Raw genomic sequence first — 20,115 nt, forward strand, 5'->3', positions numbered from 1 at the left:
GGTCCCGCGAACAGGAGGGTGCTGAGGGACTGCCTGCATGGGGACAGCACGGGAATCAGCCTCAGTCAGCTCCCCATAGCAGTGCCAAAAAATGGCAACTTCCCACCTAAATAAGCTGAGCCTTTTTTTATCAATGAGCTTGGCGGCCGTGTAAATAGCACGGCTGGCCAGGGCTGGACAGATTAAGCCCCCCAGCATCCCTCGGGATGCAGCCTGCATTGCCCACACAGACTACAGCCTCATGGAGACACTTTCCCATCGGCCTGGATGCTGGCCAGAGCCCGCCACAAGTACGGGGACTTCACAGCTAAGGGATTAATTAAAAGATTTTGTGGTGCTGGCCACCTTCCTCATCTCCTAACTGCTCAGTAGAAGTCAAAACTCTGTCAATCACAAACCTGCAACAGCATAGCTTGAAGGGAAGTGCTGACAGGAGCGCCTATCCTGAAGCAGCTGACCACCTTTTCTTCTCCAAGGTCTTTCTGATGAGCAGGGAGAGCGAAAAAGAGAAAGTAATGGAAAAGTGGGGAAAAGACACTATAGGATTAGGATGACATTTTGAGAGGGGAGGGTGAGAAAAGGGGCAGAGGACATCTCATGTCAAGTACTGTGTAGAAAAACCCCCAACCCGAAGTGAAACATCTGTCAGAGGTTAAACTCCACACCTCAGGGGGAGACGCAGACCGAAGGAGCTCTGGGCACTGGGAAGTGAAAGGCATTGGAAAAGCTCCAGGTAACATTTCCCCCTCCTCCTTTTCCCTGTAAGGATGCGGTAGAGAGGGCAGGCAGCTGCAAATCCAATGGGAATTTTTTAAGAAAACACAGCCTAATGAAGGGAGAAGTTTGAAACCCTCCATTTTAGCATAATGAGTATTTAACAGCTGTTTTGAAAGACAACTTCCACCAACATGGAATAATGTATTTTGTGTAGGTACTGAAATACATTCATGTCAAGGGAAGGTTATTGCGGAGTGCTCAAAAATATCAGCATTTCAGTTCTGTTCTTCAGGGCACTGTAATTCTCAAGCTTCGTCCATACGTTTATAGCTGTATAGATTATTCTGATAAAATCTGAATTATATGGAAGTCGCCACGGACTTGCCAACTGGTGTAAACGTTACCCCAGATCTGGCAGGTCCGTGTCAACGACACCGTTTCCGCTCTACCAGCCCAATTTCATCAGAAAAACCACCGCGAGCTGCCAGCAGACCTGCCCTGCCCGGCATCTGTGGGACGGCTGCCCCGGGCGGTGCGAGGCGGCCGCCGGGAGGCCACACCACCGCACCGCTGGCGAGGCCGCCCCTTCCCGCCGCTCCGACCGGTTTCCTGCCTGGCTGGGGGAGCCTCACCCACTGGGCCTGCAGATAAGCTCCCGCTGCGGGGTGGAAGACGTCGATCAGCAGCAGCACTGAAATAACAGTATTTTCTCTGCCGGCGGGGGGGGGGGGAGAGGGCTGAGGAGAGGGGGGAAGACCGCTCGGCCCTCGTGAGGGAAAAGGCCCTGCGGGACCGGGAAGTGGCTTGTATGGCCTTGTTTGCCGCTTTTTTTCGTGTCGACAGCCAGCAAGGCGGCGGCGGCGGCGGCAGCAGCAAAGGGCGCAGCTTCCTAAATCGCGGCTGGGTTTGCCGGGGCAGGAGCGGAGTGAGGAGCCCCCGTTTACGGGGGGGACGGGACGGACGGACGGACGGGACGGACCCCCGGGCCGCCCCGGCGTGCCCGGCCCGGCAGCGCCCCCTGCCGGCCGTCCTGCGCGGCACAGGCTCTGGGGGCGGCAGGGCCCGGGGGAGCCCCGCGACCACCCTCCCCTTCGGAGGAGAGAAACGGAGGAAAACGCAGCCTTCCTGCGGGGGGGGGGGGGGGGGGGGGGGGAAAGGGGTGATTTAAGTAGGCAGGGCTGGGGTGGGGCGGGAGAAAGCAGTACATTTTAGGCAGGAGGGTTGTAGCGAGCAAAGTAAGAATTGGGACTTTCCTTTCATCCCGTGTTTCTCATCGCAGCTTTTTTCTCTTTCTCCGCTCCAATTCTCTTTCCATTACCCTTTCCTCTACGGCTGATTCCTCCTCCCGCAGCACCGAGCCCCCGCCCCAAACCTGCTGCCTCTGCGTAGTTTCCTGAGCAAGCCTCCTGCCTGCTTCTGCCCTAATTTCGGTAGGAGGGTGACCTCAGAGAGACCTGGGTCTTTACATGGCCCTTAACGATCCTTGACAGGAATCACCTGGATACACTTCCAAATACAGAGGACTTGGGCTGCCTCTGGAGCTGCTTTGGTTGTTATTAAAGCCTGATCCCGCTAGTGGGAAACAAAATAGGTGTGCAAAAGAGGGCGGCAGGGATGAGCAATGCAGCTCCTTGCTCCGTTGCTCGTTCTCACTTGCAGCTTCACTCGAGGTTAAACGTGGCATTCTCCGGTCAGGCAGCCCCGGCAGTGCTGATCAGGAGGACTCCGATGAAAGCAATAAAAGACAGCAAGAAAACAGCGAGGAGGGCTGAGGAGAGTGGGCTGAGGCAGGGGAGACGTAGTGCCCACCTCCCACGCCAGCACGGATCAGGGCTTAGCTGAGCTCCGGGGAGCTCGTTTTGTTCCTCCCTCAGCAGCGGCGAACGAGGCATTTTAATATCAGGCTTGTAGCAGCCTTGCAGAGCAAGGGGCACCGGCATGTGCACAGAAGCTGCCCTCATGTCCCACGCCGAGGGGTCGTGGGCAGCCAGCCCCCAAACGTCCGCATCCTCTGCCGGGACCACGTGGGCATCTCCTGCATGACCAGTTTTCTGTGATTGTGGGAGTGGGCACTGACGGCTCTCTAGCAGCCTTCTGTTGTTCTCGAGAAATTAATAATACGTTAAAACATTACTCAGCACTTAGATATATCACATGGTGAATATTAAGTAACCCTCAAAACTGGCTGGAGACACCGGCGTTGCTTCCCTGCCGGATAGAAAAAGGGAGGCCTAGGTGGCACCGGCTTTTGCGAAGGCTGCAGAGCGCAGGCAGGGCTTGCGGGGGATCAGCCACAATCCCCACTGAACACCCGGCCAACCTGCCGCTCGCACTGGGCTGCCTCCGTGCCATGTAAATGTATATAACTGAGCCACCTGTCCGTAACAGGCAGTTTTAGCATTTCTTCAGTGGTCAAATGTGCTGCTCATCCTACGGCACTAAAACAACCAGTGCATTGGCAATCACTCTTTTGTGCTCCCCTATTCAGGTTAGTTTTGCCCCTGCAGGCCATGGCCATACAAAGTGACTCAGGAGGGGCCTGCTTCTGGTTTCTGAAGAGCCTCCCACCCTCTACATGATCCCTGGGCAGAAGGGGGCTCTGGCAAATTCAAAACTAATTTTTCAAAGGTGCATATTTGCCTGCCTATGTATCCATCCATTCATCCATCTATCTGTAAATCTCTCTATGCCTTGCTATTCCTTCCATATCTTCCCCATATTGGTGGGGCTTCTGGGGGCAAGACTTTGTTTCTGTGTTTGCCAGAGTAGGTAGCACCACGGTTTTCAGATTGCAGCTCACTGATTGTGCCCGAGAATCCGAGGGGTGGGAGATGGGTAACCCATGTGGGGTGGGACAGGGGTAACCCCGGCTGGCCATATCCTGCACCTTGCACACATCTCGGCTGAGAAGATGCTGTAAAAGAGAGGGAAAGCACCCCTTGCCCAGCCATGGAGGGCTTCTCCGAGCATGGACATAATAAGGAAATCACTTTGGGCTTAAAAATAAGGTTTTAAAGCAGCCTTCCCATAGCAGCTGTGAAGGAGGACAAAAAAAATGCTTAATATTTTTTAAGGTGGAGTTCAAGCAATTTATGAGCTGGATTATACAACCTGCTTGCTTCCACTGCTGCAGGGACTGGATGGCATGACCTGGAACATCCCCTCCTGCCCTAATCTCACATGTTTCCTTATAACAATAGTTTTGACAAAGGAAAATAACTGGGGTTTTTTCCCTCTAAACAGAATAAACTTGAGAGAGCCCCAAGCTTTCTTTGCATTTCATACAGCCTCCTTCTGCAAGAACAAATGGGATGAACAGACGCAAGTCCCACTGACAAGAAGATATTTAATATCCATGATGTGGTGAGCTTTCCAGCAAAAGACAGACTCTGTTTTATGCAGAAATAGCTGAATGCAGCCTGTAAAGGCTCAGCAATTAATCACGCATTTGAAGAAATACAACACAGTCATAGAGGCTGAATTTTAAATGCTTGCTGCTCCAGTTTGGACAGTGACAAATTAAGGCCCATACAAAAGCAGGTGTGGCTCTTGAAGAAGCCCTCTGAGGGCAATTAAAAATGGGAAACCAGCTGGTACATGTGCAGATGTGACAGCTAGAGCAGCTTAAGAAATGAATACAAAGGAGGAGGATGGAGGAATTAATGGTGTAGGAGCTGAGGTGAATGAAACAGGACTTGCTCTCCAAAGGGGGTTGCTCCATGGCGGGTGAAGTGTCTCGTCGTGTGGGATAGGCAAAGCTGTGACAGCCACGTGTTCCCGCTGCCCTGGAGAGCTGCCCTGTGCCGGCCACTGACAGGCTCCAAACAAAGCCCCCACCAAAGGACCCCACAAACTGCAGAAGCTGCTGCCCCACGCATCCCACAGCTTCCCCTGGTGCCCGGGGCAGAGCTGCGTTTGGAGATGTCTGAAGCCGGTGGCCTGGGCACCTCCAAAAATGCCTGCGGTACCCCGTGATGGAAAAGGCAAGGGGCTGAGGTCGAGGGTGGATTTTCCCAGATCAGCTCCAATGAGAGCCAGGTCTGCTCCAATCCAATAGGCAATATCCAGCCAGGTTTGACATACGGTGCTTCATCATTCCCAATCAGTTCACCGTCTCCAGTGTTTGCTGTTCTGAATCAGTCAAGAAAATGGTTATTTTTCCCATTAAAAACACATAGAATAATTCAGATACATGTCAAATTATGAAGGATTTGTAATTTGTCATTAGGGTTACCATTTAGGAAGTGTTAGCAGGTTTATAAATAGTGCCATGAAAACAAACTATGAATCAGTACAAGCCAGAGCTCCTCATCCCGTTTGGAAAAGGATGCTACCATGATTGTCATCACAATTTCTCCATGCTGTTCCTCCCACATTTACTCCTACCCTGCCCCTCTCCACACATCCAGCCGGTGTGAGGTATCACTGGGACAGCATTTTGTAGAAATTACTTTCTACTGAAGTGCAGGCTGGGGGACTGGTCCCATTTGCCTCATCAAAGTCTGTTCTTCTGAAGTAATTTGTTGATACAATTCTCTTTCCTGCTTTGAATTATATGGACTATTTCTCAGAAAAAGCTGTTGATACAGATCCCTATAAATGACTTGTTCGGTTTTTCTCTCCCCTTGTCCCTAGGAAAGGATTGCTTCTGCTAACATTAAGCTTTGGCATACAATAATCCTTCTGGGAAGCTGAGCACAACAGCGTTTCATTTGAGGCTGCTGATAGCATAGTAGAGAGAGCAAGGTCTTTACCCATTTCAACCTCTAAATAAAAAGAAAAAAATCTCTATTGAAGAGCCGCTCACCCCCTTGCCTGTCTCTGTGAAGCTGAGTATTTAAGCCACTTCTTTCCTGAAAAAAAAATCTTATTTTTGATGGCCCTATTTCCAGCATGGTGTTGATGAAGCATGGGATATTTTCTATGTAAAAGGAGTTCTCTTCCTGTGTTCACCCCCCCCCACTAGCCTTGCTGTTTGTCACCAGCGTGGGTAGTGACAGCCCTAACAGTGCCATCCTAGCCAGCATGCCAAATAATAAAGCAGGTGGGCAGCTTCACTGTGGGAAACAGGCATTCATAGTGCCTCTACACTTGGGCATAGGTAGTCTTTGAATCACGGAGACTCTGTTTGGCTGAACAGCTTTCGTATAAAAAAACGCATCCTAAGACTGAATAATTTCTCTTATAACAATCTCGGCATCCAGGGCCTCGGCCAGGGAAGAGGGCCCCAGCCAGCCGGTAACAAACCCGGACCCAAAAAGCAGTCCTTGCCAAAAATCCTGCAAGGGTGGGAAAAAGGAGGCAACCAGAGAGAGCTCTGAATGCAGCCCGAGGCTGTACTGAGCACGTGAACAGCAGCTGCAGGGCAGAGACGGTTTTAGCCAGCACTTTTCTTCTGTTTGAAGGGATGGGAATGGGCTAATTTGGAGCTGGCAGTAGGTAACCACAGAGAAGATATAAGATGAATCTTATATAATGATCTGAAACTGTTCTGCATCCCCCTTCCAGTTCCCCTTGACAACCACAGCTAGAAACAGAGACATCTCCAAGTGACGTTCAAAAGGTTTCATAGACCAGTGTGGTAAATAGAGTCAGTGCCAAAACTTCCCTGCCTCTGAGAAGGGGCACAAGGAGAAGCAATTGCTCGTTGCTTATCCATCTCCCTACCGTCATCTATTGTGTCTGGAGACTGCTGCCACGTGCAAACATCTGGGATGCATCACAGACCTTCTCCTGCTGGAGAGAGGAGATGGTTTTTTGGACGCAAACTAAGCTTGGAGGCGCTCTGCAGCCGTTGCAAGGGAACAAACAGCAAGTTACTGCACGTACGATAGGAATGGAGGGAAAGAAGGGAGGAGGTTTTATTCCAAGACGAATGTGGGAGCCTTGAGGTTGAGCAAAACCTTCACGAGCAGAAACCTCCCGCGCACACAGGGAGGGGGAAGGGTGATGGGTTGAGACAAGCAATTATGATTTGTGTTTTAGAGGGCTGTCTGAGGAGAGGGAAATACCGCCAGGAGCGCCAAGTACCTCGCCGGTTTTGCAAGCTATGCCTAGTTCCTACCTAAAGGGTGAAGGACAGTAAGTTGTTCTTCAGGCCAGGAGTTAACCAGGAATAAGGAGGGCCGTTGTGCTTGGGCAGCAGAGAAGAGGAGCATCCATGGCAGCGCTGCCAGGCAGGCGCTGCTGGAATCCCTCTCCATCCTTTCCCACAGGGCTTCTTCCAGGATCCCACTCCGCCTGTGAAGGGTGCACCTCCGGGGGAGCCAGCCCCGGCTGCTCTCAGCGGCTGTGCTGCGTCCCAGCTCCCGGCTGGGCATCACGCGGGGACACCCCATCCTTACAGCACAACCATGGACACATGTCAGAACGTTCCAGTATCGGTTGCTCTTTATTTTAGGTCTGTATAAATCATGAAGGCAGGCACATGTAGTTCCCTGCCTCAGCTGGCTTTTTGGAGCCCAGGATCCTTTGACCTCCATGTAATGTGAATTTATTCTTCTGTAATTTTTCTTCTGTCTTGAGCTGACATCTTTGTTCTCAAACAGCTGGTCCCAACAGTGACTCCCCTGCTACTGAAGTACACTCTCATGTTCCTCTGCCCTCTTTTCAAGTTTTCCTCTTTGTTTTAGTGAAATCTCTCAAGTTTTTTAAGACGCGATACTCCGATTCCCTCATTCTCCTTCTGGGGAAAAGCATCCACCCTCCTTCTCTTCCCCTCAAATTGCAGAGACCCCAGTCTGGAAGAAATCCGGGCAGAAGCTGGTCACCTGCTGACCCGTCTGTTCATGGAGACCAACACCAGGGTTACACCACTGTCTGCATTATCCATGGCACAAGGCAGCAGTCATGAGACACAAAATTCACACACTACATGTCAGTATAGTCCAGCGATTATTTTCTTCTTTTTTACAAAAAAATAAATGCCAACAGTCTTCATTTTTAGCCTGACATGTGGGACTAGCTCAGTCACTCTGCTCTGTCTTGAGACTGAAGCTGGTGGTCTTGCCTGGCTGGACCTGATGATTAGTTAGCCCTGCTACTAATCTGGTGTCAAAAATGCAGCTCCCTCTTCAGCAACATCCCAACCAGCTCATTTTTAGAAAGACAAACAGTTCTGAAATCTGCAATGGTCTAAATATTTAAAGGCAATAGTCTTTTATTAGTTTCTGGTTCAAGGAAAGTCCACTCGTCTCTAGGCGAACGTTTTAAATGCAGCGAAAGAGCTTTTCAAAACTGTTTGTCATTCTGTAAGGCTTTAGTTTTCTGGGATTTTTTGTTTGTTTGTTTTACTTCTGTCTTCAAAAATATGTGGGTTTCTCATTTTGGTTTTTTTTTCTGTACAAACTGTGATTTAGTGAAACTGTTATCTGCTGTCTAACAGCGAAGCATGAGAAATACCATCTCTCCATACTGGGTTATAGGTAATAATAAAACCATAACAGGCCAAGGGTCTACCTTTAAGGAGGAACAATAAATATATTGGCTGCCTTAGGCCTGAGGACTCTTGAGTTTCTTCATGGTGAATGAATAATAAATCTCCAGGGTCCTCTGGTGACTACTTACAAATAAAACACTGCGGTTGGAAGATAAAATTACGTTCTTCAGAAGCAAGCGGGGAGGACAAGATGGGACTGCTAGTACTGCCTGTGCTGCTGGGGAGGGCTCCCGGGGGGCTGCCAGGCTGCCGGGTGCAGGAGCCAAGGGACGGCAGAGCAACAACAGAGCTGGGGAGCTTTTTGGGTTTCCTCTCCTACTGTGTGGGCTGGCCGTGTCCTCCCCCTTTGTGGGACAAGGCAGGCGGCCTGGGCTCTGACTGGGGTCCCTCTCTGGGCTCTGTTCCTCAGGCTGGGCACCGGGGTGGCCTCGTGCACTTGCACCACGACGGACAAATCGGCCCCTGCCCCTCTCCTCCTCGGGTGCCTCCCCTGACTGATGCTTCTGCTGCAGACTTAGGCTGACAGCGAGACCTCTGCCTCAACCCAAAGTTTCCTGGGAAGTTTCAGGGAAGGTGCCTCAGCACTCCTTTAGAAGAAAAGAAAAAAAATATACTGCATTGTCTAGGTTAAAAAAAAAGGAAAAAAAAAAAGTGGTTACCATTTTACCGAGAAGCTCTGCCAGGGCCATGCCTCAGATGAGGGTTACAGCTGGCCCCGTTACGAGCATCTGAAAATCATCACCAGCTTGTGTCCAGCAGAAGCATGTTAAACTGCGGCAGCTGGATGCTAAATAGGACTTCTCTGGCAGGTTCACTTGGGGCCTGAGCCAGCGGCAAGCACTAAACTGGACAGCAAAGGGCCTCTCTCCCCACGGCCTCCCCGTGCTGGGGGCGAGCGGCAGCAAGGGGCTGGGGCCCCACGGCTCGCCAGGGAGGGTTTGGCTCAAGGCAGCTGGGGTGGGCTGGACAACCGGCCGCAAGGAGCAGCAGTGCAGAGGGAGGAGGGGGCCTCGCCACGGAGGCAGGGGCAGCGCTCATCTGCCATAGCCAGAAAGGCAAATGCCCCTCTCTGCTGTCCCCGTCCCGGTCACTGCCCACAATCCCAAGGCACACCCAGCTCCGAGGTTTGCGCTTCTGCGGCCTCAAGTTTGCAACCGTGACGGCCGCTGCTGGCAGCGGTACATGGGTAGTGGTGCGCACGTGGTGGAGACCACAGCTACGTAGCGATGGCCGGCTCCAGGTACGTGGGTCGTGGGACGTGGTTTGCATTCAAATCCCTTCAGCACACAAGCGGCCCTGCGAAATTAATTGCCTAGGGCCTTATTTTCAAAAAACCCAGCCAATAGGACCCAAAAGAGCTGCAGTGCTGTGGCTGTGCTCCTGACGTGCATCCTCTGGTGCAGAAGTTTCATCACCAAGCGGTGCAGCCCTCCTGCACCGAGACCGCTCTGCAATAGGAACTGCAGCACGGTGAGCGTGGGCAACCGGGAGAGCCCTTGCCAGAGCACAGTCAGAGCTGAAGCGCCAGTGCTGGTGTACCCTCTGTCTTCTGCACAAGGAAAGCCTACACACATGGGAAAGGCCGCTGGCTCCTGCTTGTTTTCCCACTACTGGTACAAAGTCTGAATGCACTGGAAGCTGCTACTTTTGCAGCTTCCTGCCAGACTGACCCTCTTTGGCACTTACTAGACAACCAGTCCAATTTTACCAGTGACAAGCAGAGGGGCAAGAGGAGAGAGATACAAAGAACTCAAACCAAAAGGCTCCAGGTTTCCCTAAAAAAGCAAGCAAGCAAATAGGGTACATAACTATTTTAGTGTATGCGCAGACATGCTGGTAGATTTATTTACTGTGTTTGCTTATTTTCAAATAGCTGGCAGCATAGGGTTAGGTTTTCTGTGCTTATTAGGATGACAGATAAGAGAAAAGATGTAAAAAACCAGTACTTGGGATTTCCCGTTCCCAGTCCCCATTCATCACTTCTGTGGCAGCTGGGCTAAAAATACTTTGTTAAACACGAGGACCTACAGGCACAGAAGGAACTTGCTTACAAATGCAAGCTCAGCCATCTCAACACAAAACCACTGGTGGCTATCAAAGTCCCAGCATCTTTGACTCTGCTACAAAACCCTTCTCCTTTCACATACCAGCTGCGGTGAATGGGTGTGGACCAGTGGGCTCCCTTCTTGCAGTTTAGGAAAGGCTAGTAAGATGAGGCCATTCCCCTCGTAGCTGTTCTGAGAAACACAGCTGGATGGGTATCTTTAGAATTGCTTTTCTAAGCACTTACCTGGGGCCTTGCTCGGTGCCCTGAGGAAGACAAACGTGCCCTGTTGTTCTAGTGCAATTCAGGGTTTGGGGTCTCCTCTTTGAGCCCTCAAAGCACAGAGATGCTGGGCAGAAAAGCACATAGTCAACAAAAGGAGCAGCAATCAAAAGGAGGAAGAGAACAGAAGGGACTAAAAGCAGGGGCATATTTACACTCCTAAACTTTTTTAAAATCACAAACCTGCAACAGCATGGCTTGAAGGGAAGTGCTGACAGGAGCACCTATCCTGAAGCAGCTGACCACCTTTTCTTCTCCAAGGTCTTTCTGATGAGCAGGGAGAGTGAAAAAGTAATGGAAAAGTGGGGAAAAGACACTATAGGATTAGGATGACATTTTGAGAGGGGAGGGTGAGAAAAGGAGCAGAGGACATCTCATGTCAAGTAATGTGTGGAAAAAAACCCAACCTGAAGGAGAGTAAATGTCAAAATAGAGCAGAAGAGGAGGGGATTCTGAGACATGGAAAAAAAGATAAAATGGAAGAAGGACATTGTAAGTTGGGAGGCAAAAACCATACTCTAAAGATGAGAGGCTGATGGAGGGAAAGTCTGGAGGAAGAAGAACTTTCAAAAATGTTATCTTATCGATGTAAGGTATCTGTAGATACAGAGACATGGAAATCTGCTGTTTTGACTCAGTGCTCTCGGCAGAAAGGCACGATCCAACAACAAGAGAATAGTTCTTCAGCCAAGCAGTGGCCCTAAACGTTTTAAGTATGTTATACGCCACATTTCATCAAGATGTCACTTAAGATCTTCAGTTTACCTGTCAGCAGAATAAGTATAAAGAGAATTCAAGCCATGTTTCTAAGCACGTTTTAAAGTGCAAGGTGTGATGCATTTGGACAACAGTAGTTTCTTTCTAGATAATGATCAGCCTAAAATCTATCACCTAAAATATGAGCCCACCATCAGGACAGAAACAGAAACAAAGCTTTCCGTGAGGGGGAAATGGTGCTTGCAAACTTCTCCAGCAATACTGAAAAGGCCTTGAAAGTCTGATTCTGACCACCACCCAAAATTAACTTTGCCTGTGCAAGGCACTAGGTCAGTGCTGGCATAAAGCCCTAACCAAATGCTGCCTGGCTTTGGCTTTTTTTCCCCCTATAATTCAAAATTCACAATTTCAAGGAGATGGATTACAAAGTGAGGAGATGGATGAAGGGGAACCAGCAAAGACTACAAATAGCATGGTAGTAGCATGTGCCACTAGCAGGTGACAAGCCAAGGTGCTTATGACAGCACCTACTTCCAACAGATGCTGCTTTGTTTTTTATCTTGTAAATGCTCATAGACGACCTTGGCAAACAGCAGTTCTCAAGGCAAAACTCTGGCAAAGCTCCTGAGGCCTAAACCTCCTCAACACCTTCTTCCAGGTGGTGGTAGAGGGCAGGAAATGGCACCTGCATGTTACATTGTCCACTTGGGCCTTTCCAATCAGCTGCTGTCACAGTGTGGAAAAAAAAAAAACTAGTAATTTTTTGAAGAATGTGACAAAAACTCCTTGCTAGAGCCCTTTCTCTTGGGTGTGTGCACCAGGTCCTTCTTTGGCTTGTGAGGATGGAGAGGAGAGGAAAAGAGGGACCTGACACCTGTTGCTCTTGGCATCAGGATGCCCTAACGAACTTCTAATTTCCTGGAGCTCAGGTGCATCTCAGCTGGGCACTTACGCATTCAGTGGGAATCACGCTTCCCTCTGCACCCATCACCTTCATGTCCAGTCCAAACCAGGATGTTTCAAAATTGGTGAATTTTCTCCCTTGCGCTCTTACTAGAATGGCTCAGAGACCTTTCATGAAGCGTACACAAGCACAGCAAGTTGTTATGATCCTCGTTTTTCTGAGATTTCTGGTTTGTTATGCACTGATGGGTGCAAAGAATCCACTTAAAACATATAACCAAATGTTATTTAATATCTTAAAAAGTAACACAATCCAAAATGGATATTTCACACAACACTACATAAACAACATGAACACAATATTACCATATGGAGGGACTTTCAAATATAGACTTACAAAAATCCCTGTCCTTTTTTTTCCTTTAAATTATTATACTAAGCATGACAAGTAATCATCATTTACAATATGGTACACTGACACAATAAAAACCATGTTACAAATGTGCTGTTATAAATCAGTAACGTTAGGGAAGACATTTCATGAACTGCAATTATTTCATATGAAATACTATACAATATAAACAGAACATCCATCTTGGATGACCTTTACAGCAACCAGAGACCAAGTAATTTTTAAATTTTTTTTTCAGTGCAAACACATTTATACAAGGCAGTCTTGGCTGCAAAACTCCCTTCTAACATACAGTAAGTCCCACTTGCATTTATTAACTCATTTAAACCTAATGCAACAGCCACATTCAGTCACTCACAGAAAATTACCTGCAGAATTATGATCCCTTTAAACTTAAGTCTCCTCCACATATAAAAGTAACATCTGTGCCAATTACTCCAAGGGCCCTTTCATACTTCTGGGTGGGTATCCTTTGGGTGGCTCTAACCGCTATACAACACGAGGGCAGCGTACCGCACGGAAGACCGCCCTTCCGAGGTGGGAAATGCGTGGTGGCTGTCGCAGCATCCCGGCTGGGCAGCTGTGCATTTCACCAGGGATTCAACCCCGGCTGCCCTTCCACAACCAGGTGCGTGCGTGTGGCCTTCTGCTCCTTCTCTGCATTTAGTGTCTCGGGGCGGGGGGAGGAACACGGAAACCCTCAGCTCAGAACTGAGCTTCAATGGAGTTAACGACCCATTCCCATCTCCGTCAGATCCGCGGGAGATCAGGGGAGTCACACCAGATTTACACCCGCATAACTGAAACCAACGTTTAGAGCGCCGCTATAAAAGAAGCGTGATAGTCCCGTTTTCTTCTAGCACCAGCGTGGCTTTTGGTGGGTCCACTGCATGCTTCTCATGCAGTAACGATGCACTTTACTTATGATGGGGGGAACAGTTTAGATATATACCTTTTTTTTTTTAAAGAATTTCGTAAAAAATAGAACTTTTCTCTCTAATACTGTACAGTTTTCTTCAGAAGAGCAAAGAGAATTGTAAACTGTGGGTGTGACACCAGATTAAGAGTGCTATTTGCTTTCTCAGCACAACAATTTGAACAATTGTGTTGGGAAAAGCTCTGTGAAATGTATTTGAAAAACAAATTTTTAATTAAAATAACTGTTTCTAAAACCACCGCTGGCAGTACTCATATGACTGAAAACTTGGTTGGTTTTGGCACTGCTAATCCAAGAGCCTCTGCAGGACTGCAAATTAGTTTCTCTCTTAAACAAACTGAATGCATCAAAAGAGTAACTTCAGAGTATAAACATGAAACACTTTGGTTAACTATTAAACGTATTCCAATAACTTCAAGAAAGCAACTGGTTAATAAATTACTCTGCAGACTCCCAGCCTTTGTTTTTTCCAATGTGCCTGGACATAAAGTAGGGTCAGTGAACTCTGCCTACCTCACAGGCTCGCGAGGCTTAGCTGGTACCACGTTAAGTGCTTTGAGGCCCTCAGGCGAAAAGGCATGATTTAAGTGCAAAGTATTATCCATGTTTATGATGGCCTCCGAATACTGGTTTGCTTGTTCTCTTTTCTAAAAACGACTACTGCTGGCAAGCACTTAGGCCATGGTTTTCATTAAAATATTTGTTTTCCAATACATTTTACTTTTTAAAGTTGAGTGAACATTGTTTCGCGTGCAACGGACATTTTACAGTGGCGCAAGAAGTCAAATGGCTAATGATTTCTTATAATTTTTAACTGAAATACTTAAAATGGCAAAATTAGCTCAACTGATGATTGTATTTTAATTTGCATCAGGATAACGGTACTAGGTTTGCTGAAAGAGGTGTTCATAAATCGGGATTTGTATATAAATGTGATCTGCTTAAGTTCAACTGTCACTTTCTTCCTTTGGTTTTTGGAAAAATCTTTCGTTCTTCCCTCTTGAAAGGTGGCTTGTTGCAGCTGGCGACTTTTCAAAAGCCAGCTTCATTTTTCTTGGAAACTCGCCCACGTTCTTTGAACAATAGGCACATACCTCAAGTAGGGAACCTAATATTGCTCCCAGCAAAGTTCAATTAAAGGCTGTTGGTAATTTCTATAGGAGCAAGTGTTTCAGTCGCACACAATCTAGAGAACAGAGTGCTTATCATTAAAGGAAGAGCTGTTTTAACACCCTTGTGAGTTCAGAGAAACCATGACCTGATATGTTGACAAAGATGGAGGCAGAATAGGGCCCAAAGTATTTGAAGGCTGCCAAGAAAATACCCAGAGTGTCTTCTGTTAAACCCCAAACTGTCAATCATATTTCACAGACTGTAGATGTTCCTAATTTGCTAAATTACAAATACATTTTCAAGTTCTACCAGGCAGAAATTTTAGCAGTAACTGGGGAGAGGATGGAAGGTTTCAGCCTCCCTTTCACTTTTATCCCAATTATGCAGCCTTGTCAAACTCTAAGTGACTCATCTGAAAGCCAGATTTTTAATATTGTACAAGGAAATTGTGGCAATGGAAACATGATGATTTCATACGCAAGCATTGACACACAAGAGAACGCCATGACCTAATGCTTCAAAGTTTTTAACCTTGCTTTGTACAATACACTTTTCATGTTGCTGCATTTCATCAAATTCATGGAGGTAGTTATATGTGTAAAAAAAATTACCATAAAAGTAACATGTTGTATTATAATAATACATATTAAGTGTGCAAAATGCCGACAGATTTGTGTTGACCCTTTACAGTTGAACACAACACAGATTCAACCTAATCTAACTCTGTAAACCTTTAAATTGATACATTAGAAGAAGAATGATAGATAAGCAACCATGTAATACAAGGCTATGATTTCATCAAAGGATCAGGGTGACATAAAGCACTCAAGCTCCACTCTTGCGGTTTTGTTACCAGAACCTCAAGATGGAATTTCCTTATATTCCATTGTTGATTTTAAAAGGAAAAAAAAAAATAATTCAAGATTAGAACGTTTCTATTTGAAACTTCTGTTTACATTCCATATTCCAAGAGTCACATTAATATTGGTACAATGCCATGTCAACATTAATATGACATTTAGGTTGTCTGCTGGTCTCTGGGAACCTTAGGAAATAACATACTATACAGTTTATAGGTATGTACTATCATATTTTGTTGGAATTATGTCTTCGGTACAACCAGCTGCCTGCGTAAATTCTGATTAGTTTATGACAAACAAATATTTCCCCCAAAGGTGAAATTTGTTTTTGCTGTTCACATTTTAATACTGCCGTTAGTACTTCAGATCATCACTGTAAATTTTTTTATCGTTTTGACATTTTTATTTACTGAATTGATACATACTACTGATGTCAGAGCTCATCTCAGAAACAAAATCACAGTCAGCCACTGCATAGTATATGACAATTCCCCACAAAAACTCTGACTCTACAGTTCGCATGGAATAAGTACGGCTGGAGTTACATACTGAATAATAAGATGCGTCATGCAAAGCATTATATGGTAATTAGAGCACATCTTGGAAGGTATGATAAGGCAGAAGGCTAAAGGCCAAGTGACTTCAATAACCAACCAAAAGCACAATAATTTCCTTTATGTGCACTGAAAGGTCTTATTGCTCCTATGAAATGGAAATTATACACTGAAACCAAGGAAAACAGACCTGTGCATTGACTGGGTGTTCTTGACAGAACTTGAAACTTATTGTGTCCAGAGTTAGAAAGCCATTTTATAAGTAAATGAACTATATCCAACTGCATAACGTAAGGCTGAATCTTCAGTAAAGACTTCTGATGACAATAGAGAATATGAGTGAAGCTCAAATGACTTTGTGTACAGAGTAATACATGTCACCAGAACCTGATGAAAATACTGGTTTTTAATATGTACAGTTGGGTTTCATACCTGTGTACTACAAGAGCTAGACAATGTAAATGTCCCTTTTCTATGCAACAATTTGGGCTGTTGAACATTTTGGTGTCTTTGTTATTCTTCCACCAATTCATCTGTTCTGATAAAAAAAAAAAAAAAGTTAAATTTGAAGTCAGTTTGTTGCACTACCAGGTTGCATGAGTAACAGAGCAGAATGTGACCCTATACCTAAAAATTACTCTTGGAGTTTAACTACCCTTAGAAGTTACTCTGCAGTAATCAGCACAGTACTAATTACTTTGGAGTAACAGTTTAGGGGAGAGCAATTAGGATATACCATACCTACAGAATTCAGATTTCTACTGCCAACCATGTGGACACATTTAATTTCTAGAAACTAGACATGTCCGTAAAATGCTAAATTGCAAATAACATCCACTGAATAAAAAGGCCAGAAGTTTATAATTCTCTAAATTTTGTTCTCTGATAATCACTACAATGTATGCTATTTTTAATAGCCTAATTTAGGCACTCTATTTAATAAGCTACATAAAATAGATTTATGTCCTTCCACTAGAAAGAAATCAATTCTTCAGGCCATACTTGTCATTTATATCATAAAGAATATTTTTGTTCCAAGAAATTAGTTATCCTGATTCTTATATTAATGGCAAGTTGCAATACCAGAAGTGACCCAAGAATTAGATTATCTTTTTTAAATAATTGATTTATACTGAAGACATTTGTTCTCTTTTGTGTCACTCCACGTTGTGGCTCCATGACAGTTATAACTTTCCCTTCCCTCCCCACTCCCCCCTCTATGCAAAGGCCCACCTCCTCATTTGTGACTATGTAAGGTCAAGTAGCAAGTCTCAGTAAGTAAACATCTCTTATACTTTTGAAACACAAAAGAAGCTGCCGCCTCCCTTCCCACCCTCTGTACTTAGAAAAAATCAAACCAAACCAAAACCCAAACCTCTTTTTACTCGCTTAAACGGGTATTTGCAAAATTGTGTCACAAAAACGCACAGTGAAAATGACTGATTAGTATTAATAATTCACAGATAGAGCTGAGGTCATCACTTGTCATGTTTGGCATTGTTTTTCCTCATGGTGATCCTGGCTGGTTACTTTCAGCAGTGGCTCAGTTTTTGAAGTAAAAAATGATCAACTCTGCAGCAGAGTTTAGCCTCTGACCAGGGGCATCACACATCTGTGGCATTTTTTTTAAATGAAGTTGGCAACTGCATGGACATTGAAAATGCAGATTACACTTACAGTGTCTAGACTTTCATATATGTGCTCAGTTACAATTAAGTGAAGCAAAAAGTGTACATATTATCCCTACTGCTATTCTGTTGCTACAGAGCCGCAAATGTGAAAAGCAATACCTTGAAATAAAGATTTCTTTGTTGCCCCTAGTCTACATAGCAGCACAGTTTAAGTAAACACTAAAACTGTGGTTGAGATGCTTTTTTAATTTTTCCCCGAAGATGTAAACATCAGTCCCAGTGTCGTAAACTTTGCTGTATAGGATGAGACAGAAGATCTGAGGCAGGATGACCATCAGACACTAGTGACAGAAGCTTGCAGGCAGTTAGCAGGTTTCTGCAGTTTCTCAGCTTCACTTGTTGGTGGGTCTGCAGTGGCTCGGAAGTTGAACGTTGGGCCTGCGCCACCATGTGCAGGGCTCAGAGCGGGGTTCTGACGTCTGTTGCTTTCAACAATACTTGAAGTGTTGGATGCCAGGCTCTCACGAGTACTAGAACGGAAAAGAAATATATATACACACTCATATATGACATGCCTATATATTTATCGACCAGACAGGAAAGGAGAATGGAGTGTTTTATAATAGGCTTCCTGTGTTTGTATGTGATGTCACATCAATGAACCTCTCATTTTGATAGTACACATATGTTCCTCCAAAATGGGTTCCAGAGGTACTCAGCAGTCATCATACTGTAACACAGGTATAGCACTAAGCAGAGCCGAAGCCATCACACAAACTGTAAGCTGAACCAGTATCAAGCATCTGGATTTTTCACCCAAGGAAATAGCTTCCATCTTGCACATGGAACATATTAATTTTCTTTCCTGAATGGTGCATTTTTGCACAAAGTAACTTCATCTAATCAGTTACATGACTAGGCAGAGCTAGGAGAGCAATTGTGTAACACAGCTTCCTCTGTTGTCTCCTCTTCTACCTATGTCTTTGTACAAAAAATATTAACTAAAAACGCTATTTTATGTTAAACCCACAATGCTTCTAAACAGAACACTTCAATTTTGCTTTGCAGCTGAGACAATTGCAACTTACAAGACGCTGAGAAATCTTAACTGCCTGGTCTGTGATCATGCCCTAAACAACAACTAGTGCTGCTATTTCATTCATAAAATGGACAATGTTCCTTTAGTTCTAATGTATCATGTATCCACGGGAGTGACAGGACACTTGGCACTTTTAAAGACTAAGCTTTTTAATGATACATCTTATGAATGCAGAGGAACCTGTATTTTAGTCTACAGCTTTTAAGAAACTCAGCCAAGATATGCTAAGGCTAGTTCTACCACCACTACTACTACTCTTGTACTCTTTCTGCTCTTAATAATTTTTGATCTCCAAATAATGTGTTCCTGTGCAGAGAGAGATTTGGTTTTCAAATAGCCATGTGGCCCCTGGTTATGTGTCCTTCACCTATATCCCTACTTCTTTGCAAAATGACACCACCACTTGCTATGGAGATGTTTACAGAGTACATTTAGAGGACTGAATGGGTTTGTTAAATAAGCACTAGAAACAAAGATACTAATGACAGAGTTTCATAGTCAGTTTAAAGTCAACCTAAATTTACCTGCTACTGAAAGGGGCAGCTCTTGCCTGCCTTGTGTGGACCTGACCCTGCCACATGTTCCTGCTGCTTCCCTGATGCTGAGCCTTGCAGCCAGCCAGATCAGGGACCGCTCGCAGTTAAATACTAGCCCTAAGAAAAAAAAAAAAAAAAAAAAAAATTAGTGCTAGCATCAGGGGAAGAGTAGGAATGCACAGCTGTGGATGTGGCAGGGGAGAAATGTGTCAGTGCATGGCACAGAGGAAGGAAGAAACAACTTGTGTAGTTGTAGGGCAGATTTAAATCATCTTAAACTGACTGAATCTGGAACATAAGTGAAGTTTTATGAAAACTCCCATAGATCTTTTAAATTGATCAAAATGGTACTGATCATCTTCTGCCAATTATCGCCTTAATGTCAGTAGTTCCAAACAGCTATGATGAGTGACACGCATAGTAAGAGATCTCTGTGAGCTGCAATGACGTATGATGCACTTCTGTTGCTCGTTTTTTGATTCCTCTCCCTCTGCTTTTTAATGAAAATAGATGCAACCTTTGCTTTTCAGAGATCATTCAGTATTATATCATTCTTTATGGGACCACCAATTCCAGATCTTCAAACATTTTCAATTCTGCTATTACAAACTGACCATTACAGCACATATACACAAAGACTGCAGTGAGAATTCTGCATGCAGAGTAATGCCAAAATTAGCTTTTTCTTTAGGTGACAAAAGAGCAGCAGTATTATATAAGCTCTAAAAATAAAGGAATAAAACTAATATTGACAGCTAACATTTACTATATACAACTTGCATAAGAGCAATGAACAAAATACTGTGAGGCTGTTTTTCCAATGACGATGTGTTCACAAATTTCTCACACAAAATACTTTTCAACTCAAATGA

At 45.4% G+C, this 20,115-nt stretch overlaps 1 protein-coding gene across 6 annotated transcripts in view; it reads right to left on the reverse strand.

Annotated features, from left to right (window-relative positions):
• Window positions 1-12,375: 12,375 nt before the first annotated feature.
• The window catches only part of STOX2 (storkhead box 2), a 75,285-nt gene continuing 67,545 nt past the window's right edge, over window positions 12,376-20,115 (reverse strand). For all 6 annotated transcript variants that reach the window (XM_030012955.2, XM_041123607.1, XM_041123605.1 and 3 more), the window contains one exon: window positions 12,376-18,138. In XM_030012955.2, the coding sequence (XP_029868815.1) occupies window positions 17,943-18,138 (196 nt within the window). In that variant the 3' untranslated portion in view covers window positions 12,376-17,942. The remainder of the gene's footprint in view (window positions 18,139-20,115) is intronic.

The sequence above is a fragment of the Aquila chrysaetos genome, chromosome 1, assembly GCF_900496995.4.
Source record: "Aquila chrysaetos chrysaetos chromosome 1, bAquChr1.4, whole genome shotgun sequence".
In the NCBI taxonomy this organism is placed as follows: Eukaryota; Metazoa; Chordata; class Aves; order Accipitriformes; family Accipitridae; genus Aquila; species Aquila chrysaetos.